Source organism: Chelonia mydas, chromosome 20 (genome assembly GCF_015237465.2).
Source record: "Chelonia mydas isolate rCheMyd1 chromosome 20, rCheMyd1.pri.v2, whole genome shotgun sequence".
Lineage (NCBI taxonomy): Eukaryota > Metazoa > Chordata > Testudines > Cheloniidae > Chelonia > Chelonia mydas.
This window is the reverse complement of record NC_051260.2, coordinates 18,436,901-18,464,559: the sequence shown is the minus strand read 5'-3', so window position 1 is coordinate 18,464,559 and position 27,659 is coordinate 18,436,901. Positions and strand designations below refer to the sequence as shown.

The 27,659-nt window shown below is 47.6% G+C and overlaps 1 protein-coding gene across 2 annotated transcripts; it reads left to right on the top strand.

The window, feature by feature from the left end:
• Nucleotides 1-1,302: 1,302 nt before the first annotated feature.
• PIN1 (peptidylprolyl cis/trans isomerase, NIMA-interacting 1) lies at nt 1,303-27,303 on the top strand. 2 transcript variants are annotated; one of them, XM_037887710.1, is made up of 5 exons: nt 4,783-4,828; nt 4,928-5,003; nt 5,545-5,745; nt 15,876-15,986; nt 26,052-27,303. In XM_037887710.1, the coding sequence occupies exons 1-5, from the start codon at nt 4,811-4,813 to the stop codon at nt 26,159-26,161; spliced, it is 516 nt and encodes a 171-aa protein (XP_037743638.1). In that variant the 5' UTR covers nt 4,783-4,810; the 3' UTR covers nt 26,162-27,303. The 2 variants fall into 2 exon arrangements, with proteins under 2 accessions (XP_037743639.1, XP_037743638.1); XM_037887711.2 differs by lacking the exons at nt 4,783-4,828; nt 4,928-5,003 and adding an exon at nt 1,303-1,420.
• The last annotated feature ends 356 nt before the right edge of the window (nt 27,304-27,659 follow it).

Sequence of the window (27,659 nt, the reverse complement as noted above, 5' to 3'; positions counted from 1 at the left end):
CACCCTGTACGTCCTTTTCAGAGTAACAGCCATGTTAGTCTGTATTTGCAAAAAGAAAAGGAGTACTTGTGGCAACCAATTTATTTGAGCATAAGCGTTCGTGAGCTACAGCTCACTTCATCGGATGCATACTGTGGAAAGTGTAGAAGATCTTTTTATACATACAAAGCATGAAAAAATCCCTCCCCCCACCCCACTCTCCTGCTGGTAATAGCTTATCTAAAGTGATCACTCTCCTTACAATGTGTATGATAATCAAGTTGGGCCATTTCCAGCACAAATCCAGGTTCTCTCTCTTCCCCTCCCTCCCAAACCCACTCTCCTGTTGGTAATAGCTTATCTAAAGTGACCGCTTTCCTTACAATGTGTATGATAATCAAGGTGGGCCATTTCCAGCACAAATCCAGGGTTTAACAGGAACGTCTGGGGGGGGGGGGGGGGTAGGAAAAAACAAGGGGAAATAGGTTACCTTGCATAATGACTTAGCCACTCCCAGTCTCTATTCAAGCCTTGTACCTCTACTGGGATAACGAACCAATTGCATCCTCAGCTGCACAACCTGAAATATCTTCTTGAATTCCTATCTCATTGCCTGGAGCTGCTCCATCGCCTGGACCTTTGGTGCTTCACTTCCCTCTGTTTTACCTGTACTGACTTCTCCCCCTGTCTTCTAAATTTTGGTTATTCATCCCTTTGAGCTCTTTTTGATTATGCATCAATGGAGTTCCTTCCTGCTGCTCTGTGTAGAAACCCTGAAAATATGAAACGAGAATCAAAGATCACCTAGCAGTTCACAAAACAAAAATGGAAACCAATTTAACGACCAAACATATAGCACTTCTCCCATGATGCTTTTCATCCTGAATCCAAGATGTTTTCTAAGGCTAGAAATTTGTTTAAAATTTTAGAAAGATAATGCTTCCGGGTGTATTTTGGGGAAAACACGTGCTTGCTTATAGTCATGTGATGCCCCTTCTAACACCAAACAGCCACTTTTCATCTTTAGTTTGTACTGCAAGCTACTACCACGTGCCTCGGTACAGGAACCCCCGAGAGCAGCTGGCTGTGGCGTTCTCGCCTTGTCCCTCCCCGTTTTCCGTCCCCGTCACGTGGTTCTGAGACTCCGAAATCGCTTCCGGGATCATTGCGGCCTGTCGCCTGTAGCCAATCACTGATCTTCTCCGCCAATGAGACAGGGGCTGGCTCGGGGGCGGGACCTCAGCTGTCTCTGAACCAATGGGAGCCAGCGGGGGTGGGGCCTCGGTCTCCCTTCCGCCAACGGGAGGCCGAGGCGCCAGGCGGTGGGGGCGTGGCCGGGCGGGGTTGGGCGCGGGAAGGCGGAGCGGGCGCGGCGGAGGGAAGATGGCGGAGGAGGAGAAGCTGCCCTCGGGCTGGGAGAAGCGCATGAGCCGCAGCTCAGGTACCGCGGGCCGAGCGGGGGCCCAGGCGCTGGGGGCTGGTCTGTGGGGGGCGGGGCCTGGCGGCGCCTGGGGGGGGGCGAGGAATGGGGGGGGCGGCGGGCGCCTGGGCCGGGGGGGGGCGAGGAATGGGGGGGGCGGCGGGCGCCTGGGCGGGGGGGGGGGCGAGGAATGGGGGGGGCGGCGGGCGCCTGGGCGGGGGGGGGGGCGAGGAATGGGGGGGGCGGCGGGCGCCTGGGCGGGGGGGGGGCGAGGAATGGGGGGGGCGGCGGGCGCCTGGGCCGGGGGGGGGGGGGCGAGGAATGGGGGGGGCGGCGGGGCGCCTGGGCCGGGGGGGGGGGGCGAGGAATGGGGGGGCGGCGGGCGCCTGGGCGGGGGGGGGGGGCGAGGAATGGGGGGGGGGCGAGGAATGGGGGGGGCGGCGGGCGCCTGGGCCGGGGGGGGGGGGCGAGGAATGGGGGGGGCGGCGGGCGCCTGGGCCGGGGGGGGGGGGCGAGGAATGGGGGGGGCGGCGGGCGCCTGGGCCGGGGGGGGGGGCGAGGAATGGGGGGGGCGGCGGGCGCCTGGGCCGGGGGGGGGGGGGCGAGGAATGGGGGGGGGCGGCGGGCGCCTGGGCCGGGGGGGGGGGCGAGGAATGGGGGGGGCGGCGGGCGCCTGGGCCGGGGGGGGGGGCGAGGAATGGGGGGGGCGGCGGGCGCCTGGGCCGGGGGGGGGCGAGGAATGGGGGGGGCGGCGGGCGCCTGGGCCGGGGGGGGGGGCGAGGAATGGGGGGGGCGGCGGGCGCCTGGGCCGGGGGGGGGGGCGAGGAATGGGGGGGGCGGCGGGCGCCTGGGCCGGGGGGGGGGCGAGGAATGGGGGGGCGGTGGGCGCCTGGGCCGGGGGGGGGGGGCGAGAATGGGGGGGGGCGGCGGGCGCCTGGGCCGGGGGGGGGGGCGAGGAATGGGGGGGGGGGCGAGGAATGGGGGGGGCGGCGGGCGCCTGGGCCGGGGGGGGGGGCGAGGAATGGGGGGGGCGGCGGGCGCCTGGGCCGGGGGGGGGGCGAGGAATGGGGGGGCGCCTGGGCGGGGGGGGGCGAGGAATGGGGGGGGCGGCGGGCGCCTGGGCGGGGGGGGGGGGCTCGAGGAATGGGGGGGGCGGCGGGCGCCTGGGCGGGGGGGGGGGCGAGGAATGGGGGGGCGGCGGGCGCCTGGGCGGGGGGGGGGGGGCGAGGAATGGGGGGGCGGCGGGCGCCTGGGCCGGGGGGGGGAGCGAGGAATGGGGGGGGCGGCGGGCGCCTGGGCCGGGGGGGGGGCGAGGAATGGGGGGGCGCCTGGGCGGGGGGGGGCGAGGAATGGGGGGGGCGGCGGGCGCCTGGGCGGGGGGGGGGCGAGGAATGGGGGGGGCGGCGGGCGCCTGGGCGGGGGGGGGGCGAGGAATGGGGGGGGCGGCGGGCGCCTGGGCGGGGGGGGGCGAGGAATGGGGGGGCGGCGGGCGCCTGGGCCGGGGGGCGGGGCGGGCGGCGGGCGCCTGGGCCGGGGAATGGGGGGGGCGCGGCAGGCGCCTGGGGCGGGGGGGGCGAGGAATGGGGGGGCGGCGGGCGCCTGGGCTGGGGGGGGGGCGAGGAATGGGGGGGGGCGGCGGGCGCCTGGGCGGGGGGGGGGCGAGGAATGGGGGGGGGCGGCGGGCGCCTGGGCTGGGGGGGGGGGCGGGGCGGGCGGCGGGCGCCTGGGGCGGGGGGGGGGGCGAGGAATGGGGGGCTGGCCCCGCTAGGGTTGGGGTGCAGACGGTTTGGCCTGTGGCGGTTGTGGCCTGTAGGGGAGAGCCATGGAAGGCTGCTCCCACAGGTGTACGTCTTGGAGGGATGCGGTTGCTTGGTCCCCGTGGGCTGGTCTGGGGTGGGGTTGTTCCCTTGCATGGAGATGCCCTGGGGGTGTTGGTTGGTCCTTATTTGGGGTCTTTGAGCAGGGTAATTGGCTCCTGTGGGGGAGGGCCTTGCTGGGGAGGGTGGGGATGGGTTTTAGTTAGCAGGTGCCCTGCTGCATGCACTGAGTAGAGCCAGGGTTGAAGTGGCTTTATCAGTGATTCTCTGTGGTCGGGGAGGCTCTAGTGAGGCAGGCTGGGGATCTTGCCATGTCTTTTCTTGGGGATAAGCTTTCCCCATTGTATGGGACCACCTGGCCAGAGAGCAAGCTCTGGAGGTCCCATGTTTGTTCACCTTATGTGGGATGGGCAAGTCTGGAATGAAGCTCTGGGGTATCCCTATGTGGGCAAGGGAAGTGGAAGCTGGAAAGGTGCCTTTCTTGGATGCTGGTCCCAGTGTGGATGGGGTGGATACTGGGGCGTGTTCTGCTGTGGGGTAGGGTCAAGTTTGGAGCAATGCCTTGACACCGTCAATGTGCAGGTTAGAGGCAAAGCACTTGCACGGGTCCTGACTTGAATCGTGTTCTGGATAGGTTTGCCAGGATGCTGACAAACCCATGGTAGTTGTTTTATAATGGGAGGTTTGGTCCCTGTATGTTTGGGCTGGAATTTCCCTTTCCCTCTTCCCCCTTGTTGCCTTTCCCGCATTGCTCTGTGCCTGACATTGTGTGCTTGGTTTGCTGGTTCAGAATCCTTTGGGCTGAAAGGGGTTATAGAGAGGGAGGTGAATGGTGGAGAAAATCAGACTGGCCCATGTGAATTCCTGGCCCATGCAGCAATGAGCTGCTGCTGCCGGCTTGGAGGGCAGGAGCTTGCAGCATCTCCAGATTACAGTATTAGTTGCCTTGGCTTCACAACCGGGTGTTCCCTGTCCTCTGGATTGCTTGCTTCAGGAGCATTTTGCTGCTTATTCTAAAGAGCAGTTGATTTTGATTGGGGTGTGTTTCTTGTTAATGGTAGCACCCAAAGACACATCCAGGATCCAAGGCCCCATTGTTTGTGCAGTGCCCAGCACACACAGAAAGACATGATTTCTTTCTTAGTCTTCCAGCTGCAAGATCATAGACTTGTGGGACTGGAAGGGACCCTGCAAGATCCTCTATTTCAGTCCCCTGCACTCCTAGCAGGACTAAGTATTATCTAGACCATCCCTGACAGGTGTTTTTCTCACCTGCTCTTAAAAATCCAGTGATGGAGATTCCACAGCCTCTCTAGGCAATTTATTCCAGTGCTTAACCAACCTGACAGTTCGGAAGTTTTTCCTAATATCCAACCTAAACCACCCATTGCTTCTTGTCTTATCCTCAGAGGTTAAGGAGAACAGTTTTTCTCCCTACATCTTGTAACAACCTTTTATTTACTTGAAAATTGTTATGCCCCCAGAAAAACCCAGTTTTTTCCAGTCTTCCCTCATAGGTCACGGTTTTTAGACCTTTAATCATTTTTGTTGTGCTTTTCTAGACTTTTTCCAGTTTGTCCACATCTTTCCTGAAATGTGTAAATTATGTAAGGTATGAGTTGCTGATATCTAGGTCTTTCATCTGTCTTGTGTAGGGATTTCACATATATGCTGAGGTAAAGCAAAACATAATCTCCTTGTTCTTTGCCAGCAACCCAGCACCTTTCACCTCCTCGGCAGGGATAATACAGGCAGAGTTCTTCCGTCTGAGTTCACTTCTTCAGCAGGTGTGTTGCTGTTATGTGATGCCGGAAAGCTGCAGGCATGTTTTCTGCTTTCATAAGAATAATTAGTACTTTACAAATATGAACTATCCAGTTCACCTGTGGTAAAGGTTATCCTGGGAAGGTTTAAGGACCTGCTTCTGTAGAAATCAGTGGGAGTTTTGACATGAGACAACGAGAACTGGATCAGGACTGAAGTGACTTGCCAAAGCTGGAAAGGTAGTTAATGTCAAGAGGCTGGATTAGAGTATATGAGCTGTTGTGCTCACACCACCTCTTCCTTTATTATCCTTTATTTCTTATTAGGAATATTTGTTAGAGACGAGAATCTTAACAGACAGGATTGACATCTGCAGTGCTGCAGCATCCCCTTATTATGGGATATTGAGTGTTTCCAGTTTCTGATTTGAGCTGACATCCACACATTCTCATCCATTTGCAGAAATTTAGAGTCTTGTATTTCTGATGAGATAAGCAAGAAGTTAATGCCATGAGTCTGAAAGGAACTTCTAAAATCTAATCCTCTCCTCCCTTTTATTTGTAGGCCGTGTGTACTACTTCAACCACATTACAAATGCCAGCCAGTGGGAGCGCCCCAGCGGTGGCGGGAAGAACGGCCAAGGAGAGCCCGCCAAAGTGCGCTGTTCACACCTCTTGGTGAAGCACAACCAGTCCAGAAGGCCCTCATCGTGGAGGCAGGAAAAGATCACGCGGAGCAAAGATGAGGCACTGGAGCTTATAAATGGCAAGTAAAAGCAGGAGAGGTTGATGGTAGAAAAGGGGAAAGTCGTGTTAGGGCCTAAAACACACGCAGAGAGAAATGGCGTATTAGTGGCATGAACCCTCTAAGGCAAAGTTTTTGAGCCAAGTGGCTTGAACATGGACTTTCGTGTAGCACAGCCACTTGGGGAATCAATTTTGCTGTATGATTCACTGACCCTGATTAAATGACCTAAGAGTAGGAGCCATCCCTTTCCCACCCCCTCTTTGTGTTTTTGTAAAGTCATGTCAGACAGGTGTGTTTGTATTTTCTTTGTAAATGTGTATTTTTATATTAAATAAAATAATTATTTGAAGCTAAAACAAACGTTCCTTTAACATCTTCCTTTTTCTATATTTAAGATTTCATTTGCCCTAATGCAGTTTCTATAAATTCTGATGAATCTGCCTGAGATATGCATAAACATTTGCACAGGGATAGTCAAATATCCTGCTCAGATGATCCACAAAAAGTACATTTCCCAACACAGTAAGTTTCCCAGTGTGTGGTGGCCTTAAACTGGTCCAGGAGGGATGGAATCCTGTGTCTTTCCTAATGTCTGTTGTGACAAGTCACCATATGTATTGTCCCTTGCAATGCTGGCAGTAGCTTTTAACTGGGATGCTGCTTAGTCAGTGAGGTTTGGTCTTGTGAACTGAGCATGGGATTGGCATTTAGAGACTGGGTTCTCATCCCAGCTTCTCCATTGACTCTCCTATTGCTTTGGGGCCAAGTTAGTCAGGGTCTGGGGAGAAAAGTCAGTGGGAGTCTTCCTCCTGACTGTTGATCAGTACCTTAACCTGTTTCCCATTTGCAAAATAGTCTGACCTACCTCACAGGGGTGTTGTGAGGACTAACATTTTGTAAAGTGCTTTGAAGCTGTAAAGCACGGTTACTGCTGCATGCTGTTATGTTATTGTAAAGTTTCTTCTTGCTTTTGGAGGGCTCAGAAATGAGGTTTTACTCGCAACAGCCTTGACTCTGTTTCCATTAAAAAAAACAACAATTGGACAGTGTCTGCGGGAGAAGAAAATCACCCCAGCAAACACTGTGTAGCCCTGAAGCCTAACCAGGGTACTAACCAGCAGGTGGTGCCCAGTGTGTTTTGAAAGAGATGCGGAATTAACTGCCAAGAATGCTAGTACCTTTTCAGGAAAATCTCCTTTGTGAGTTAGGTTAATTAATTAGTTATAACTGGCATAGTAAAAAGAAAAGGAGTACTTGTGGCACCTTGGAGACTAACAAATTTTAGTTAGTCTCTAAGGTGCCACAAGTACTCCTTTTTGTGGATACAGACAAACACAGCTGCTACTCTGAAACCTGGCATAGTAAAGCAGCTGTTGTGTACTGCAGGGTATGAGGAGTGTTACAGCAAAGTTTATTAGAACTGTGCACATGGAGTTGAGAATTTTATAAATAAAAATAATTTGAAATGTTTGACAGCCAGGCTGCAAATATTAATTAATTCTAGTAGATTCACTTATATCTTAGGGTGAAACTCTCCTCTGTGCAAAGAGCAAGACTGTAGTAGTATGTAGGCCTTGTGCTGCCCCCCTGTATAGAGGTGAGGATTTAGGTGGGGCCTAGGTCTTGTTTGCTCTTTGCATGGGGGGAATTTCACACCACACCAAATAACTGACAATTGACACTTTGTAGGACAGCAGACTTTGCTGTCCTATACTGATACAGCAGAACCCCATGTATCTGATCTAATTGGCATCGGGGCTTGATTGGATAATCAAAAATGCGGGGCTGCAGCGCCATCTAGTAGCCACAGGAGAGATTGTCCGTTTCTGGACCTGTGTGTGCTGGTTGTTTGCCTCATATGGAGAGCTGGATAATGGAGGGTTGAATACATGGGATTTTACTATACTAGAAGCAAGAGTGCTGTTGTCATGGTACAGAGCAAGTGTTCATAAACTTAGGGCCAAGTGAGAGAGAGTGAATTTAAGAGGGAAAAGTTCTCCTGAGCTTTAACTAAGTGGTATTTCAGATCCTTATAACCAGTTAGACTTTTTGCTGTTAGAAGACCTGCACATAAGTTATCTCCCCCTTAAAAGCCCAAATAACATTATTCTGAATAAATGAATGAGTCGTCTTTATAACTTTGTTTGGGTGCCCTCCTTTATTTCAGACACAGCAAGTCTTCAACATCTGATTAAGGTTATGGAGAGAGACTTTTTAATCTTCTGTATGAGAGCCGGATGTAATTTTTATTTTAAAGTGATTTTTTTAAGAGTTAGACTAAAGTGCAGGATTGACAGCCCTGGAGACTGAAGTCCCCTCACTATCAGATAATTTTTATGTTTAGCAATCTTTTTCCCTGTGTGGCGCCTGAGGATGAGAGAGATGTGATTAAAACTTATTTGATGTAAATGTCCTGCTGTGTTCTTGGTAAAGGCCATTAGGGATTCTTTCATTCATCACGTTTATTATCATTGTATTTTTGTCTCCTGAGAATGAAATGGCATGATCAAAAAATCTATTTCTGTCGACACTCCCATCTGTGCTTGATAAACGCTATTCCCTGCAAACGTCATAAGGAACATCCACTCATAATTATTTTATGTCAGTTGTTTCTGCATTTTCCTTGCTCCAGGAAGGTGAGATAGCACATGGATACGGTTGACCTGGAAAGATCCAATCCAGTATTATCCTCCTGAAAATGACAGAAAATTATAAAGTTTTTAAAAAGCAAACCAGAAAAACCCACTAGACAATGTATTGCATGAATGCATAGCTTAACTCCACTACAATTTCTGACAAATAGTCAGGCATCACTGAATTTCCTTGAGCAGATGTACTGTACCTGATGAACATAATTATAGCACAGAATTGTTTAAGGAGATCTCTTGGGAGGCGTTTGTTCGACAGACATTGCTCTCTAAACAAAACGCAAGACTGTGGTGCGCTGTTATGTCTCTGATATTTCCTTCAGAATCTTTAACTCTGGAATCAATGTTTTATGCAATATAAACCGGTGATTGGAATTTGTTTAAAGAAAATGCTTTGTTATATTCTACTGTCCTGAGGGAACCTGCTAAAGGTTAGTGTTTTAGATCGATGAACTTTGGTTAGTTTTGGACATTTTACTTGCTTGTGATTCTCTTTCGAGTAATAAGGAAAATAGATTGAAGACAGCTAGAGGTGATGCATTATTTGTGAATAAACCACCATTACAAAATCTTATACCATTAGGGAAGTTACAATGTGTGAATAAAATTTGTAGGTTAAATTAGTTTTCGTTATAATCCCGATGTTTTGATTTGTATTATAGCAGTGCTTAGAGGGCCCATTGTGCCAGGCTCAGCACAAATACATCGTGAGAGACAGTACCTGCCTTGAAGAGTTTGATTGAAATAGACAAGACAGAGTTGGTGAAAGGAAGGATTATTAATCCCATTGGAGACAGGGGAGCTGAGGCACAGAGAGTAAGGATCTTGCCCAGAGTTGCACAGGGAGTCCATGGCAGAACAAGGAGTTGATCCCCAGTTTAGTGCTTTAACCACAAGATCATTTAACCACTTGGCAGCCAGTTGGCAGAGCTGTGATAACCAAATTATTTAGTTTCACTTTGCAGGCTTGTAAAATTCACTCTCTGACAACTTCATTCTCCAGAAGCTGCTAACAGCATGAAGGTCATGGTAGAAACTGACTACTCAGGGACTTCAACGTTAAAGCTTATGATTCTTTCTTAACTCAGGTGCCTTTACTTTTTTAAACATGGGCGTGCACATTAAGGCTGAACCTTCTTGTGTGTGTTGGTGCAATGGGAGGTAATAGGGTACGTTTACCGGCAGGGTTAGTATGATGCTTGGAAGTAAACATGCACTCTAGGGTGATGCAAATATGTATTTTGGAAGAATGCTGTATTTTGATAGCAAATGTACTGTGCAAATATACTGTTGACAGTAGGCTGGAGCAGCTTATTTTAATTAAACAATATTCATTTTCATCCACTGAAATGTGCATACATAAATGCTGTGAAAACAAACGGTCTTCTGCCCAGAGGCACAAGAGACGCAACAAGTCTCTTTGGGGTAAATGGCTTACTCATAATCTTGCATTAATCTTCCTTAAATAAAATACAGAACCGATACACAGTTCCCTTTGTGTGCCCTCTCGCCGCCGCCCCCACTCCCCCCCCCCCCCCCCCCAAGGAATACATACTAAACAAAGTAGAAGGTGGGATAAATATGCATACCCCTTTAATTTAGCAATACCACTCCCATTGCTGCTGGCCTCTTTGTGTTAAAGCACATCATCACATTCATTCCTTAGAAGGAATATAAACTACCTTGGCTCTCAAAATATAGTCACAGGGCTGTAGTCAGAAGTCAGTCCCCCATTCTTCCTCTCTGCAACTCTCTGGCAGCTTTCCCACAGCCCTGGTTCTGATGTTAGTACTTGTCCAGCTAAAGATACAGAAACAATTCTCTACTCAATTAAATTCCTTACATAATTACGCCAGATGTAGGGTACTGGCAATTACTTCAGTTGAAGGGATCCAATTGACTGAACTTTGGGGTCGAGGGGCGGGAAAATGCACCATTGGTGGGGAAATCCCAAGGACTTGAGGAAATAAAGAATAGTGTTTTATGCTCGGTTTCAGTCAGTGGAAGACTGTTGTACTGGGAACTGCTTGAATGAAATCTGATTTAATTTGACAGATTTCTTTTATTTAAAAACCAAGCTATCCTCTTTCAGTCCCTAAAAATAGACAAAACTTAGCCAAGCAGAAGACTGAGTCATACTAGCTTAAGACAAAAATCAACCATATATTTTTGTCACTGGTTGGGTCGCCAAAACCAGACAGTCTTTTGGAAAATCGAGGTGTAGCTGTTTGGCAGTGACTGGTTAGCTTGTTGTCCATGATGTTTTTTTCTCTCTAGTTTCTTCATGACATGGCAGCTTACTGCAATGTCTCATCCAAGGCAAAGGCTGCCACAGGCTTTTGTGGGTAGTTCTGGGGTCTGGAGGAGGAAGCTCGTCTTCCCCTCTCTGAATGTGGACAGGCCTCTATCTCCTTGCTACGAGAGGTGGATGTCACATGTAATGGCTAACACTTAAAATTCCAACAAAAGCGCCAAGACATCTCTGAACTCCACTGGACTATTCGTGCAAGGCAGAAATCACTCCAACTCCAATAAGCATGTGACAGGTTTCAGAGTAACAGCCGGAGAGTGAGTTTGTGTGTGTGGGGGGGGTGAGAGAACCTGGATTTGTGTTGGAAATGGCCCACCTTGATTATCATACACATTGTAAGGAGAGTGATCACTTTAGATAAGCTATTACCAGCAGGAGAGTGGGGTGGGAGGAGGTATTTTTTCATGCTTTGTGTGTATATAATATCTTCTACACTTTCCACAGTATGCATCCGATGAAGTGAGCTGTAGCTCACGAAAGCTTATGCTCAAATAAATTGGTTAGTCTCTAAGGTGCCACAAGTACTCCTTTTCTTTTTGCGAATAAGAATGTGGTATCTTTCCATAAGCTCATTCCTTCTAGTAACACTTGGATTTTTGCATTTTGCTTCGTGGTCTCTCCTCATGCATGGTGCTGTCAACATGACTCTTTGCATTCATCGAGGCTCTACAGGTCTCCCATTGCTGCTTACATCTTCGCTCTTGTTGCTGCATGAGCTGCTGCTGTTCTTAAGCGCCTCTATTTCCCCTCTAATTGCTTTGCCCTCTCCCATTCTTGCTAGTTTTCTTGCCACCCACAGCTTCTGATTCCCTCTGTGCTAAGTGGCCCTACTTTCCTAATTTCAGAGCCCACTTCTTCCATGAGCTACCTGTGCTGACCTTGCTGAGAGTCTCCGTGGCTTCTTGCACCTGAATTGCTCTACCTGTGGCATGACTGAGTTGGTCTTTAAGCCCTTTTTCTCTCTGTGTGCACTATAAAGCACCATTTGCACCTGTATAAGGCTATAAATCAAAGATGTCAGAGTGGCATTTGCTTCCTGTGCAGATGCAGTTCATCTGTAAAATATTTGCTAATGAGGGAGCATTTCTGGAGCCATATTTGGAGTATGTGGTAGCAAAACTTTTTATCTCCTCAAACTTTGTTGCGTCTGATATTGCCCTTTTCTGTCCCTGAGCATTTCCCCAAACTATTAAATGAATTTAGGGGTGTCTCTGTGTGTCTCTCAAATAAGGCTCTTCCACTGGCCCAACTACAGCTTGAACTCTAGTGTCCAGGTGCCCATCTTTCAGAGTGTGAGTGCTCTCACCTGGTTTACAGTGCCCAAATGGTAAATTACCTCAATTAGTCTCTTCAGCTTCTGAAACCAGGAGATTTATTGACTTCTTCCTTTTCCTGTGTGCTTCTCCCAGAATGCTTCAGAAGAACCAGCAGCCATTGCTGTATGTATTGAAAATCCAACTGCCACACCTACCCTGCCTTATGGTCCCAAGATCTTGCAGGGTTTCACTGGTAGGATGCTCATGCTGATAATGGCTGGACCAAGCACAGTCTTCCCCCTTTCATAGCAATTGCTGTGTCCAGCATTTCTCTTTGGAGGTGGAAGACTGGATGTCCAGAAGGCAGCAAAGCTTGACTTACTTTGAAAGAAGTAAGAAGCTCTCCCTCACCTTTGTTTGGGGTGCTGAAGTTCTTCCTAGACGTGAACCCTTGAAGTTAAGTAGGTAGCGACACCACCTTTGAGGCATGTGCACCTACAGGGTGCCTCAGGAGAGGCAAGTGGAGAAACGCGCACACGAGATCTGAATCTCTCCCTCTAACATCTGTGTTCTCCTGTATCATCTGAAAGAGCATTAGGACTTTGCCTTCCCTAATTATAGATAATCTGAAGACTGACTTGTTCCAGTCCCCTGCTGGTGTCCTTCACGGCTAAAGGAGAGAACCACCTCCAGAGTTTTGAAATGCTACAGGCTGGTAGTGCTCATCTTCCTGCCATGATCACTTCACAGGTCTCCCGGGAGGAGGGCACACTTCTGTTGATTAATCTTCCTTCAGCTTCCCCCTCTTTAGGGGTGTGTCACGGTTTCTTTCTCTCTCTCTCTTTAAAGCGCACACAGATATGATGCTGTTAACTTGACTTAACATCCTGTGGTCCAGACGGCAAAGCACTGGACTGGGATTTGGGAGATCGGTGTTCTACTCCTACCTCTTCTGCTGACCTGTGTGACCTTCGGGAAGTCACTTACCCTCTGTGACTTCCCCTCATGCTCTTTTGTCTATTTAGGCTGTAAGCTCTTTGGAGCAGGGCCCCTCTCGCTACCTGGCACGGTACTTAGCTCAAGGGGGCCCTGATTTGGGGTTCTAGATGCTGTTGTAACATTAATAATACCCCAGTACTCCTTGAGTATTAATAGCCCTGCTATTAAGCTTAGGCTGCTATTGTCAAAAAATAAACTCATGCTTATTTTATCATCAGTCACCAAATCACAACTGGGGTGGCTGCAACATTTATGTGAAGGGTGTAAATGCAAAGGGGAGACAGAAACTGACACGGGAGGTGCAGGAGTGTGAAACAGCTAGGGTATAAAAGATAACTAGGAGACAAAGGAAGGAGAGGAGGCATTTTGTGGTGGCTGAGATGTACGTATTCACAAGCTTTACAGTACTTATCCTTGCAAGCCTCCTGAGAGGCTGGGCAGTACTGTTGTCCCCATTTCACAGATGGAAACTGAGGCACAGATACAAGTATTTAGGCACTTAACACCCATTGACTTCAGTGGGAGTTGCATATCTAAATACCTTTGAAGATTGGACCTGAGTGACTTACTCAGGGTCATGCAAGGAGCCTGGGGCGGAGAAGACAGTTGAACACAAGTCTTCTGGGCTAGCACCCTAACCACTGGACCATCCTTCTGTCAGCTTGTGCAGTAGTCTTCCCAGTGGAAATGGTGGCAGCCTGTTTCCTTGAGTCACTGGAACCTATGCAGAGCCTGGAAGAATGCAGTGCAGGGCATGGTCTCTGCTCTGGCTGGAGGGAAACGCTAGAGTGGGCCTAGGAGGGAATTTCTCCTTCATTCCAGTGAAACTAAATAAACACTGAAACAAATCATAGCAGTTTAACTTCACAGAGTCTTAGGTACCAGAGATGAAACCTGTTGGGTCCTCTATAATCCAGCCCCCTGTGATGGCCAGTACAGGGTTATTTCTATACCATTCATGGTTTTTGTGCCCTTTCCTGCCACTGAAAAGTCAGCATTCAACTAAATTTGGCTCGTAGAGGAGTGCCTCTCCTAAAAATAACTGGTGGGTGTTGGGTGCCTCTGTTAATCTTAATGCTAATGGCTTCTAATTTAAAAAGTAAAGCAAGGCTGGTGCTGGTTGATTTAGCAGTGATGTAGTACCCTGTATGCCAGCGGTGCTCTTCAAAATGTCCCGTTCAGTTGCTTTAAGATATAAGAATGGCCATGCTGGGTCAGACCAATGGTCCATTTGCCCAGGATTCTGTCTTCTGACCCTGGCCAATGGTAGGTGCTTCAGAGGGAATGAACAGAACGGGCAATTGAGTGGTCCGTCCAGTGTTGTCCACTCCCAGCTTTTGGCTGTCACAGGCTAAGGACACCCAGAACATGAGGGTTGCATCCCCAACCATCTTGGCTAATAGTCGTTGATGGACGTATCCTCCATGAACTTCTTTTTTGAATCTAAAATCCTGCATAGCCTGTTACTCAAGACTAACTGATTTCAATGTACCACCAAGAACTGTATGTCCTGGCATAATTCAGGTACCTGTGTGTGACACTGTTTTGCTTGTCTCTGATTAAATGTTTTCAATGCCTGAGTAGTTAGTTATACCCTTCCATTCTCCAAAATACAAGTCAAATGTTATTGAGTGGCTGATGTGAGGGAACAATCTAAAAGGTGAGTTACATTCTGTTATTTCTTGTTACACAGATATGAGGGCAGGGTAATACATGTGCTGGAGTTGTAAGACATAGCTTCCAGTTAAGGCTGTGAGTATTTCCATTATAACCCCATTTTCGGACACCCTTAACTTTCCAAGTCTTCCACCTATTTGGCTGAAGTTTTCCATGTTTGGCCTTTTACCAAGGGTAAACTTTTTTGTAGATTTAAGTACAAAGTTCTTCTCTTTTGGTTGGTTGGTGGTGAATTTCTGCATTTCAACCCCACTCTTCCCACCACCCTTTTTAGCCACTAGAGATGAAACGGCTTAGGATACACAAGGAAGATTGAAAGGTGCTTGGAAATAGCCTTTGGTAAGAAGTGCTTCTCAGTGTCGTGGGGAAAGTTTATAGTTTTGACTTGATTTACATTGAAGAGGGTTTGCAAACCTCACTTCTTACATGCAGAGCACTTCAGAAAGTGCACGACTGTCTGTCTTAGCTGGGTGGTGAAAAGGCGTCTGAGATGTGAATTGTTGAGACAGGTTCTGTGGGAACCCTGCATTTGTAGTTTAGACTGACCGGTGCATAGTGAGTGAGGTTAGGGCTTCACAGGAGCTGCTTCCCCATTTGTTGCACATCTTGTGTAAGTCACTGTCATGGATTCTTGTCTAGGATACGCAGAACAGCACACAGGAGTAAAAGATACTATGAGAGCATCCGAGGTTGTAGAAAAGCATGAAACATTAATTACATGATCCACTACATTGTAATACAAACACATGAAGGTGAATGGAAGAGTGCCACTGTTGCTCAGGAAGGTGGAGTTTCTACAGTGATGGGAAAACTCCTCTTGTCATTGTAGGAAACTTCGACCCTATGGTGCTATCGTGACCTAGCAGTGCCTCAGTAAATGCCAGTCATGTAGACATGGCTAAAGTGGCAGTCATGCTTGCAAGTGCAACCTGAACTTCCGGGATTAAGTGCGGCAAAAGGCCACTGATGGTGGGCACAAATAAAACAAAGCGAAGTTCTGAAGTGCTGCGCTAGTTTCTTGGAAGTTATGGACCTTCTGTCATGGTTCAGACTTACCATTAAGGGATGCTAAGACTGAAGTACCTCTTTGAAATGGCACGGGGCAAAGCAGATCCCTTGAAATGCGTCTCAGTAACTTACAAAAGCTAGATTTATCTACCCATTTTCATAATGAATATTTCTCTCCTGCCCTGCTCCCCAGCATGCTCTCTGACTTGGCTCTTGGCTCTGACTATGAATTATCATGTGTGTCAACAGGATACATCCAGAAGATTAAATCTGGAGAGGAGGATTTTGAATCCCTCGCTTCCCAGTTTAGTGACTGCAGCTCGGCAAAGGCGGGAGGAGACCTGGGTGCTTTTGGGAGAGGTAGGTGACATGAATTGAATACTGAGATTACACGAATGACATTGAAATTCCTCCGTAGGGGGTGAGGATTAATAATGCCCTCTGTTCCCCCCCCCCCAATGGATCGGTGTGCGAGGAGAGCTTGCTGTACATGAAATGTAGTTTGCTGCTTAGACATTAAACCAATTAGGAATGCAGCTATGATGATATTATTCTAGGAGGAGAGGATGTTACACAAATGCTCCTTATGAAATTGGCTTTCACTTTGGGAGAGATTTTTTTTCAACCATGCTGAATGGGAATCCAGTTGTTTAGCGTAACAAACTGTGAACAAGGAGGAAATGAGTAAATGGAACTAATGACAAAACAGGCAGATAATTAAGCACTGATCTCAAAGTGTGTGTGGGGGGGGCGGTTAATAGCAAATTGGGGAAATGGGTGCAATTTTCAGCCAAGCAAAAATAATGCTGCTTGTGAGGAAATTAATTTCAGAAATGTTGATCTGTGTGGTGAGGGAGTAAATACAAGAAGCTGCTCTCCGATCACTTATTAACAGGGGATTTATTAGGACACTTGAAATAAGGAAGATCCTTTGAAATTTACAAGTGAAACTTGAATCATCTGAGGTTCATTGTCCTATGATCACTTAATTTTTAATTTTGTTTGGAATTGCTCATGTATTCAGTTTCCACTGAGTAGAACAAAGTACAAAACAATGAGATCCTGTAAATGATGGGTGTTTGGCTTGTTTTTTTTAAAACGCCACCTAAATGCCAGGAGATGTGCCCGTGTTGCATATTGTAGCTGGAGTAAATCAGGAAATTGGTGCTGGCAAATACAGCATTTTCTGTCTTTGGCTTTAAAACGTGTTCTCCAAAGTCACACAAACTTGAACAAACCCAAAGGGAAGAAGTCTAGTGAGAACTGTCTGCAGCTGAAACAGTGCGGTGGACTCCTGTGTCACCGTCAATGGAAATCCCATATTTTTCCTAAGCTCACTGAGGACAGCAGGATGAGGAGTGAGTGTTCTTAAGGCAAGTTCCTGAACATTTCGCATTTTTTTTTCCCTGCTGCAAATGTACAAATTTTGTAGCAGAAATCTTATTCTGATGTACAATGCTGCAAGGGTATGTTAGAGAGCAGATGGTGCCCAGGACAGTCTGCATAGTTCTATCAGAATAAAAAAAGTATCGTTTTATATCCACATACGGATCTAATTTATATTGCAGTTAAATGAGAGATTCTTCAAGTACTGTCCTTGTGAGTGCTCCACTTTAGGCATGCATGCGCCCCTGCACCTTTGATCGGAGATTTTTGGTAGCAGTGCCCGTTCGGTCTGTGCATGTGCCCTACGCATCCTTGTACCAAGACTATAAAGGGCTGTGCGGGTGAAGCGCCCTCAGTTTCTTCTCAGCTGCCTGCGGCCAGAGATGGAGTCGAGCATGTGCCTGTTTGCTGTCTATTTACACCCCCCCCCCCCCCCAATCAGTCTTTTAGCTACATAGTTAGTGCTTCGTAGTAGTAGGTTTAGCACTTTATAGTTGGAACTTCTGTTCCCCTTTTTTCTTTTAAAAACAAAAAAAACCTTTTTCCCCCCATAAGGGGTTTGAACAACTTTTTTTCTTTTGTCGAGGATGCCAGTCTCCCTAAGATTTAAAAGGTGATTCTCTTGTTGGTTATGGGCACTCCCACTGCATTCATTGCCTCAGAGACTCTCCTGTTCCCAGCACCTGTAAAATATTCTCTTCTTTTAAGGGAAAATCCTGTAAGAACAGGGAAGTTAAGCATAGACAATTAATGATGGAGAAAGCCTTATGACCGGCTTCAGAGAACTGGGTACAGAGAACTCCGCTGTACAGGTACCCTCCACATCTGTCAGTGCCTCATCATCATCAAGAGCTCTGTCACCAAGAGCTTCCAAAAGGAAGATGACACCAAAACCCCAGTCTCTGGCATTCTCGTTGCCTGAGGTACCTATAACTGCACCACTGGTACCAAGAGCTTTCCCGTTCCAAGTGTAAGGGAGGAGATCAGAGGAGCAAAACAGCAGAGTACCTCATCAAAGAAGACCCAGTCACCGTAAACCTCAGGCCCCAAAAAGAGAGCTAGTGAGGCTCCAAGTACTTCAGTTACCATGAAGCACGTTAAGACTTTAACTAAGTCCAATACCTCAGTGATACAGGGCTTGGTAACAGACTACTACTACCAAGAGACCAGCTTCAGTGGAATCCTTGACCCCACTCAGTATCAACCTCAGTGTCTTGCACAAGAGCTTCTTCAACATCATTGGCGATGGTACTGAATTCTGTTGGGCTTCCCGTACTGCAGGACTTCTGGTATTGAATGAGCCACGGTCTCTGCTCCGTGCAACCTCTGGATGCCACTTGGTATTGAGGTCGGGTGGGTCGCTGACTGCTCATGTTTCTGGAAGGCCTACCTCTTCCTCTTTGGGTATCCATGAGGAGGGACTGTCCCCTCTGATTCAATATGTGGAGGAGCGTTCCGACTCGGACTCCAAGCTTTCTGTTCAAGGAGCTCCAATTTATTTCAGGAGATGTTATTCCCTCTTGCAGATGCTACAAAGGCAGGACACCAGACCCCTGCCTTCCAGTGCTTGGGATGACCAGCATTGGATTCCTCCCCCCATGCCATATGGTCTCTCTCATTTGCCTATGGATCCCAGTAAGGCCATGTACCACCAACAATATCGAGGGACCTCAATGCATAGGGAACACAGAATATCCCATTCCCTGGTACCATCCAACTGGCTTCCCCACTGTGAGCCTGAGGAGACCTTTCAGGAGCAAAAGGCAAGGGCGGACAAGGAGGTTACCCCCACCCCCAAACATCTCATTGTCCTCACCAGCTGAGGTACTCATGCTATCATTGCCATCATTAGCTGATGACTTTAGACAATTCCAGGACCTAATGAAGCGAATTGCTGACACCCTGCAAATTCCCCTGGAAGAAGTCCAGGATTCCCATCATAGGCTCCTGGACATATTGCACACCTCTACCTCAGCACAGGTAGTACTGCCAATTAATGAAGCCCTCCTGGAGCCAGCCAAGTCCATCTGGCAAACTCCAGCAAAGCCTGCCCTCCCCATGCACCCCCATTCAGGAGGGCTGATTCTGAGTTTTTACTTTCTTATCCAGCACCAAACTCTCTGATCGTGGACTCAGTCAATGACGGGGGCTGGCAGCATACCCAGAAAGCCACCCCTTCGGTCAGATGACCTCTTCATCCGTAGCACTGCAGTGCAGGATAGCTGACCACCAGGCACTGAGGTCAAAGTGCGACTACCTGAACTACGAGATGTTTAATGGTTTTATTGACCATTTACCACAGGAACTTTTGAGAACAGTTCAGCGCCATAATAAAGGAGGGTCACCTTTTGGCAAAAACTTCACTGCAGGCTTCACTAGATGCGGCGGAAACTGCAGCCCTGTCTGTTTTCACCACAGCATTGATGAGTCAGGCTTCCCAGCTTCAGTTGTCCAGGTTTCCATGGAAGGTACAATCCACTGTGGAGAATTTTACCTTTCAATGGACAGAAGCTTTTTGCAGATGACTTGCTTCATACCCTAAGGGACTCTAGGGCAGCACTTAGGTCTTTAGGGATATACACGCCTGCAAATAAAAGGAAGCTTAGCAAGTCTCATATGGCACAGATATCCCACCTGATCAGTTTTCTGCCTTTCTTAGGCCTCCAGAACCATGGGTGAAGAGGCTGAGGTTTTCAAAGAGTTAGCAACTACTGTGACTGCTTTTATCCCAGCTTTCAACATCATCCAAACCCCAGTTTTGATGGTTTGGTCAAGAGTCCAGACCACCCAATGACCAGGTTTAATCAACTGCACGACACAACCCTCTTTTCTCAGTTTTGGACACAGCCTCTCTCTCTCTCTCTTTCATCAAGCATGGGTGGCTATAATATCAGACAAATGGGTATTGGAGGCCATTACTTTGGATTATACTGTCTAATTTACTTCCACCCTGCCCTTCCAACCCCCCTCCCCACCCCTGTTCAGGGATCCCTCTCTCACAAGCAGTTGTTGACACAGGAGGTCTCATCACTGAGTCTAGGAGCCATAGATCCAATTCTACTTCAACATGGGGGAAAGGGTTCTATTCAAGATTCATAGAAATTAAGGTCAGAAGGGACCATTATGATCATCTAGTCTGACTTCCTGCACAATGCAGGCCAAAGAATCTCACCCACCCACTCCTGCAATAAACCTCTCACCTATGACTGAGCTATTGAAGTTCTCAAATCATGGTTTAAAGATTTCAAAGTGCAGAGAATCCTCCAGCAAGTGATCAAGAGATTTTCTGATATCCAAGAAAAACAGGGGTTGGAGGCCAATACTAGATCTCAGACATTTGAACAGCGTCAGGCATCTGAAATTCAGGCTGGAGTCCCTAGCAGCTATAATTCCCTCCCTGGAACTAGGGGACTGGTTTGCGAAACTTGACCTCAAAGATTGCTACTTCCACATAGCGATTCATCCTTCTCAAAAGATTTTTGTTTCACTTTCAATCAGTCATTACCAGTACCAGGTCTTATCCTTGAGCCTGTCATCTGCCCTGTGGGCGTTCTCAAAAATCACGATGGTCATAGCTGCCTACTTCCATTGTTTAGGAATAACTTTTTTCCTTAACTTGATGACTGGTTGCTCAAAGTTTGGTCATTTCAGGAGGTATGGTCGTCAGGTCAAGCAACTTCATTATTCCAAAGTTTAGGCCTGCAGACAAATCTCAGTAAATTGATTTTTTTTTTTTTTAATAGGAGCGTTTCTGGATTCGATAATAGGCAGAGGTTCTCTCTCTCAACAGGTTCCTTGCTGTAAAAAAACAAAAACAAAAAAACACCTTTATACAAAGAGTGCACCTCAGTCCTCAGGCTGTAGCACAAATGTGTCTACAACTGCTAGAGCACATGGCAGCTTGTGTTTTTGTGATGCGCAATGCCAGCTTGAATCTTCAGTGTCTCCAGGGATGGCTCAGGACTGTTTAGGTATCCAATAAATGCAGTCTCAATAAGCAGGTATCTGTATCCAGTCAGGTACTACAGTCACTCACCTGGTAGATGGAGCCACCCAAAGTTTGTGCACGAATCCTGTTCAGCCAGAATCCCCCTACAGTCATGTTAACATTGGACACTTCCTTCTTGGGATGGCAAGCATATTTGGGTCCTCACACAGTCCAAGGAGCAGCAGGAACAGCGCTTACACATCAATCTGTTGGCATTAAAAGGGTCAGAAAGGCTTGCTTGCACTTTCTTCCCCTACTCAAAAACATGTCCATCATGATCTTGATGGACTACATAGCATGTATGTATTCTATCAGTTGGCAGGGTGGAATGCTTTCCACCTCAGTCTGATAACGCTTTGGAACTGGTCAGGAACCAGGAACGCTTTGGAACCCAATCAGATAGTCATCTCAGTGGCTTACCTCCCATGTATACAAAACACAGTGGTGGATGACCTGAGCAGACATTTCTCCCTAAATTACGAATGGGAGCTGGACTCTCTCAAGTCCTCAACAAAATATTCCTAGCTTGGGGGTCTTTTTTATGAATATCCTTCAACATCATTGCTGTTAAAGGTCCTTATCAAGATCAGAGAGGACCAAGGCAAAGTTGTTTTGCACCAACTTGGCCAAGACAAGTTTGGTTTCTTTACCTCATCAAACTCATTTCTCATCCTCCACGGTGGCTCCCTATCAAACCTCGACTGTTGTCTCAGGATGCGGGTCAGACGCTTCACCCCAATCTGAAGATTCTGTAACTATAAGTTTGGTTCCTCAATGGTTCTTTGGACTAGAGACCACATGTTCATTGGAAGTACAAAAGATACTATTAAATAGCCAAAAGAAATCTATTGAATATACTTCCCTTCAGAAATGGAGAAGTACATAACTGCCATACCAGGTCAGACCAAAGGTCCATCAAGCCCAGTATCCTGTCTTCAGACAGTGAGTGGCCAATGCCAGGTGCCCCAGAGGGAATGAACAGAGCAGATAATAGTCAAGTGATTATTGTCCATTCCCAGAAGATTACAACCTTTGGTGTAACCAGCGCCATCTTTCTCCATCCAGTCTCCTCTTTCCTCAATCTTTGATTACTTGTTGGAATTGAAAAATTCTGGCCTTACTGTGAGTTCTGTCAAGGTTCATTTAGTGGCAATTACAGCTTTCTGTGTGCAAATAGACGGTTTCTTGGTATTTGCACATCTGAGTGCAGCGAGATTCCGGAAAGGACTTACCAATCTTTTTCTGCAGATTAGAGCCCCTACAATGCTTTGGGATCTCAGCCTGGTTCTTAACTGTCTCATGAAACAATCCTTTGTGCCATTAGCTATATGTTTGTTGCTACATCTGTCTGAAGATGGCCACCTTGGTGGCCAACACTTCTGCTTGAACGGTTGGGGAGACGGGCTTTACCTTCTCCTTAAAAACAATGTATCTTTAGGACCTCATCCAAAGTTCTTAAGGTGTCCTGAATTTTATATCAACCAAAACTACTCACCTTTCGGGTTTTTTCTAAGCTGCATCAGTCTACAGAGGAGTCAGCTCTTCATACATTAGATGTTAAGAGGAAACTATTCAGGGAGACTTTCTAGACTCTGTTTCTGTTGCAGCCAGGTCTAAGGGAGTATCCAACTTTCTAAATGGATGTATTATTGCCTGTTATGGTTTCACTGAGGTTTTACCGCTCCTAAGAGTGACTACGTGCTCTACTACATTCTACATCTGTAGCTCTACTCAAAAACTTTCCGGCTGCTGAAATCTGCTGGGCTGCGATATGGTCCTCACCGCATGCGTTTTCCAACCACTGTTCCCTAAGTCATGCCACAAGATCAATTGCGGCAGTAGGCAGTGCAGTTCTTTTTTTAGTGATGGACTCTCTTCCAAAACTCCCATCTCCCGGAAGTGATACTGCTAGGGGGTCACCGGAAGTGGAGCACCCACAGGGACGCTACTCAAAGAGGAGAAGTTACTCACCTTGTGCAGTAACTGGAGTTCTTTGAGATGTGTGCCCTCTGGGTGCTTCGCTACCCTCCCCCCTCCCCTCTGCGTCGGAGCTGCCTCTGTGGGCTTTCCAGTAGAGAAGGACCTGAGGATGGTTCACCCACGCAGCCTTATGTATAGGGCCCTACCAAATTCATGGTCCATGTGGGTCAATTTTACGTCATAGGATTTTAAAAATCGTAAATTTCATGATTTCAGTTATTTAGATCTGAAACTTCATGGTGTTGTAATTGTAGGGGTCATGACCCTAAAAGGAGTTGTGTGGGGATTGCAAGGTTATTGTAGGGGGCTTGTGGTTCTGCTACCCTCACTTCTGCGCTGCTGCTGGCGGGGGCGCTGGGCAGCTGGAGAGGGGCGGCTGCTGGCCGGGAGCCCAGCTCTGAAGGCAGAGCCGCCGCCAGCAGCAGCGCAGAAGGGAGGATGGTCTGGTATTGCCACCCTTACTTCTGCGCTACTGCTTGCAGAGCTGGGCCCTCAGTCAGCAGCCGCCCAGCTCAGAAATCAGCAGCACAGAAATAAGGGTGGCCTCGTCTGGTATTGCTGCCCTTACTTCTGCACTGCTGCTGGCGAGGCACCGCCTTCAGAGCTGGGCAACTGGCCAACAGCCCGCTGCTTCTCCAGCCCCCAGCTCTGAAGGCAGCGCAGGAAAGTAAGGGTGGCAATACTGCAAACCCCACCCCACCACCTTGTGACCCCCTGCAATTCCCTTTTGGATCAAGGGAATTGGATCAAGACCACCAATTTGAGAAACGCTTGTCTCCCCCATGAAATCTCTATAGTATAGAGTAAAAGCGCACGAGAGACCAGATTTTACAGGGGGAGACCAGATTTTATGGTCTGTGACGCGTTTTTTCATGGCTGTGAATTTGGTAGTGCCCTTACTCATGTAGCCGTGGTACAGGGCATGGGGATGTGTAGTGTGCATGCACCCGCAGAACAGGAACGGTTACCAAAAATCTCTGCTCAAAGGTGCCGGGCTCATGCACAGCTAAAGTAGAGCACCCCACAAGGGCACGCAGCTCAAAGAATTCCAGTTACTGCACAAGGTGAGAAACTTTTCCTCCTTCCTTCCTCAAACAAATATTTCCTTTTAGACAGTGCAGAACACTGTCATTTTATGGATTCTGATATAATGAAATACCCATGAATCTTAGGATGCAGTGACTGATGTTTTGGCTCATTTGGAGACTGTCAGTTCATTGTAGTTCTTGGTGACTTACAGAAAAGGATTTCTCCTGGTTTAAGCAGAAAGTAAAGATATGTTGCAAGACTGTCTCCACTAGATGACACTAGAACTGCAAGTGGCTGCTGCACTCCCGCGATGTCACACTTAGTCTCCATCTTTGCCTCTTGCTGTCATTGGGCTGCAAACATAATTTATTAGAACTGTGAATACTGGTTACTTCAGAGGTGAAACTGCTAAAACATTCCAATTTATCTTCTTGAAAAAACTGCAAAGTAATTGACGCTTTTTGCTTTAGGAAAATTATTCTGGTGTGGCACAGAAGGGCTCTTTCCTCGTCTGAAGTAAAGATCTTGTGCTAGTAGCAGAATTAACTAAAAACTAAGATGAAGGGTTTTCAGTACCCAGTTCTAGGGGAAATAATGCTGTTTTAATTATCTGTGAATGTGTCATTAGAATAAGAATTAGTGAGACAGGCAAACTGTTTGCCTCTCCTACCAATTAATATAAATTCTAGATACTAAATTGAGGAGAGATGCAGAATTCTGAGAAGTCCTATGTATCAAGTTACTTCAGTAATAAAACCAGTGCTTTTTTGAAGGGTAAGACATCAGGATGAAGTTATTATGACTAATCCTGAAAGGAGGAATCTAGCCTCCATGGCATCTTGCTGCCTTGCTAGAGCAATGACTATGGATGGATTTCGACCCGAAAGTAAAATATATGAATTCTGTAGCAGCTCCTCAGCTGCATGTGATGCATCCAGGATGTATGGCCTGTGCGGGGCTGCAAAGCTTTAGTTCCCAAAGAGATTAGTATATCACTGAAATGGCTCCTTTTCCCCCTAAAGAGACTGCTGCTGATCCATCTGTCATGCTGTCTCTAGGCTTTCTGCAGCCATCTCCTAATGTGCTGCAGAGTCCAAAACTACAGCACTGTCTTGAAACCCTGAGACAAGGGTCATAAACTTACAGGAGATTTATGTTGTGTTCCTGGCGAGCAGATGATCTATCCCTCTTCAGGCATCTCAAGGCAAGCACTGCAAAGGCAGTCAGTGCTAAGTGCAGGGAGTGAAGTTTCCTTACGTGCCAGGAGGCTCTCTGCCCTTTTGCAGGCATCTGGTGTGCAAAGTCCCAACAGTGAGACTGTGATCTGCTGGCAGAGTGGAGCCTCGTTATTTCAGCTGGGTTATGCAGTTTTCTCTGCTGTAACTTCCAAAGTGTCCCAGGAAATTGGGCAAAAAATCCTGTTCCCTCTTGAACCCGTAACTCCCCCTCGTGGCTGAAATCCTTCTGACTGAACCTTTGTAGCCCACTGCAGAACTGCTGTAGGCCACCCGCTTATTATCCCTCATACAGGGGCCATCCCAGCATCACCTGTGGCTTTCCTAGGTCTCCATTGATAAACCATCAGGAGCCTGGTGACATGGAGACCAGAGCATTCAGCATGCTGTCTATCTAGGTCATGACATTACCCAGATGCATCCTGTAAATTATTTAGTGCAGCTTGTAATGCACACCGCATCTCTCCTCTCTCTGTGCCTTAAGGGCATCTGAGACTGAAAGACTAACACCCACTTGTGCAAATGAATCTGCAGAGATTCCTCTGCCCTTGAATCCCCAGCTCGCTGAAACACTTTTCCTGGCAGCAGTGATGTTTATGGAGTGTGAGTGAAAGCTCTGAATCTGAGTCATGTGTGTTGGTGGAGTGTCTGCTGGGAACAGATGGAAACAAACACCCCCTGCAAGCTATTAATTGGTGACTTTGTTGCTTGCCTGGAGGCTGCCTTCGTTTGAGGTTGGTGTGCTCAGAAAGGTCTTCCACTCTTTGCTGACTTAATTGAACTCTTTCTCATTGCTGCTTTCTGCAGGTCAGATGCAGAAACCTTTTGAAGATGCCTCATTTGCGCTGCGGGCTGGTGAGATGAGCGGACCGGTTTTCACAGATTCAGGGATCCACATCATTCTACGTACGGAGTGAAGTGCCTGGTGACCTGTAGAAAGGAAAGGGCGAGGGGAAGAAAGGGGGGGAAAACCCTACTCCAGCCCTGCACTCTCCCGAATGAACTTCATAGATCTAGTTAAAAAACCTCATTTCATATCTCAATACCTTCCGTGGCACCTGACACAACGGTTTCCACCTGTAGAGATGCATGGTTAGCCAAGGATGAGAATGTAATCAAACTAACAGACGGTAGCATCTTTCATAAGCAGAGAGAATGTTAAAATTCTCAGGCATGCCACAGCCGCTTGAGTTTTATATTGACAATTCCTCCGTTTAGGAGACATGTCGATGCTAAAGGTCACACTTCAATGCTTCCCACATCCACCTTATTAAAGATAGAGTATTTATTACAGAACTGCATTGATGGTGGCAAAATTGACTTGTGAGCTCTGGTGTTTAAGATGGAATGAATCTCTGTCCCACCCCCGCATCCCTGCACTGCTTTAAAAAAAAAAAAAAAGAAACGTTTTATCTAGAATAAACAGCATTCGGTCTGCACCCCAGTTTTTGTTTGTAGAACCAATCTGTCAAAGCCATTTATAAATTGATGTTAAGATACCACACAAAGAGCCGTGCTGGTAAGGCCTGTCACTGGTGCCTGTGTGTAACTTCCCTTCATGTAGCTGGCTCAGTGCAGATCGTTGTGTTGGTCCTGCCAGACAATGGTAACTGGAGCTTCCACCTTTGCCGTTGCATGGGCTTAAAACTTGAAGATGCCTTTTGGTTTGTGATGAGTATAAACAAAGTGGGGGTTAATGGCCAGTAGTTCCCAGTACAGAAAGATCAGTAGCCAATTAAGCTGTGTAGAGGTATGTAGAATACTGTGTGTTAACCATTCCAGCATGAGGTCACTCCATTAAGACATCACAGTGCCATTTGGAAGGAGGGACTGCAGTGTGGATTTTCAGTGTGAAGAGAGTGCTGTTTTCTCAGAGCTTCTCTTTATCCACTTGTGGTTTAATCTCTGTAAGTCACTGTTTCCAGTTACATTGCATTGCTTATGTTTAGTCAAAACAAAAACAAACCAGATAAAGTTTCCCAGCTTCGGTCCAGTGCAAAGATGCTGTATAGTTCCAGTTCTCTTAAGCAGAAAATAAAGCCCTCTCCGGTTGAACATTTCCAAAGCTCTGGCATTCATTATTTCTCCCCGTCCTCCTTAGATTGTACAGATCTCTTTGGTCTTTTTTAAATCCCTGTGCAGCATGTGTAAAGGCAGCTTTGGCCAGTTTGATCTTAAAATGGAAATATAACTCCAGTGTTATTAAACAATGCTGTTCTTACTTTTTCTTTCCGGGTCTTGAAAGAAAATCAAACAGCCACCAAATAACGGGGGGCCTGATTCTGCCACTTGTGGCTGTGTTGAGTAGGGCCTTGCCCAGGGCATAGTTCTGTTGGAATCATGGAGTCAAGTGCAACTCCGTGTGAGAGAGAATGCTACATCAGGCTCTTTAGTGTCTAATTCAGTAACTGTTTC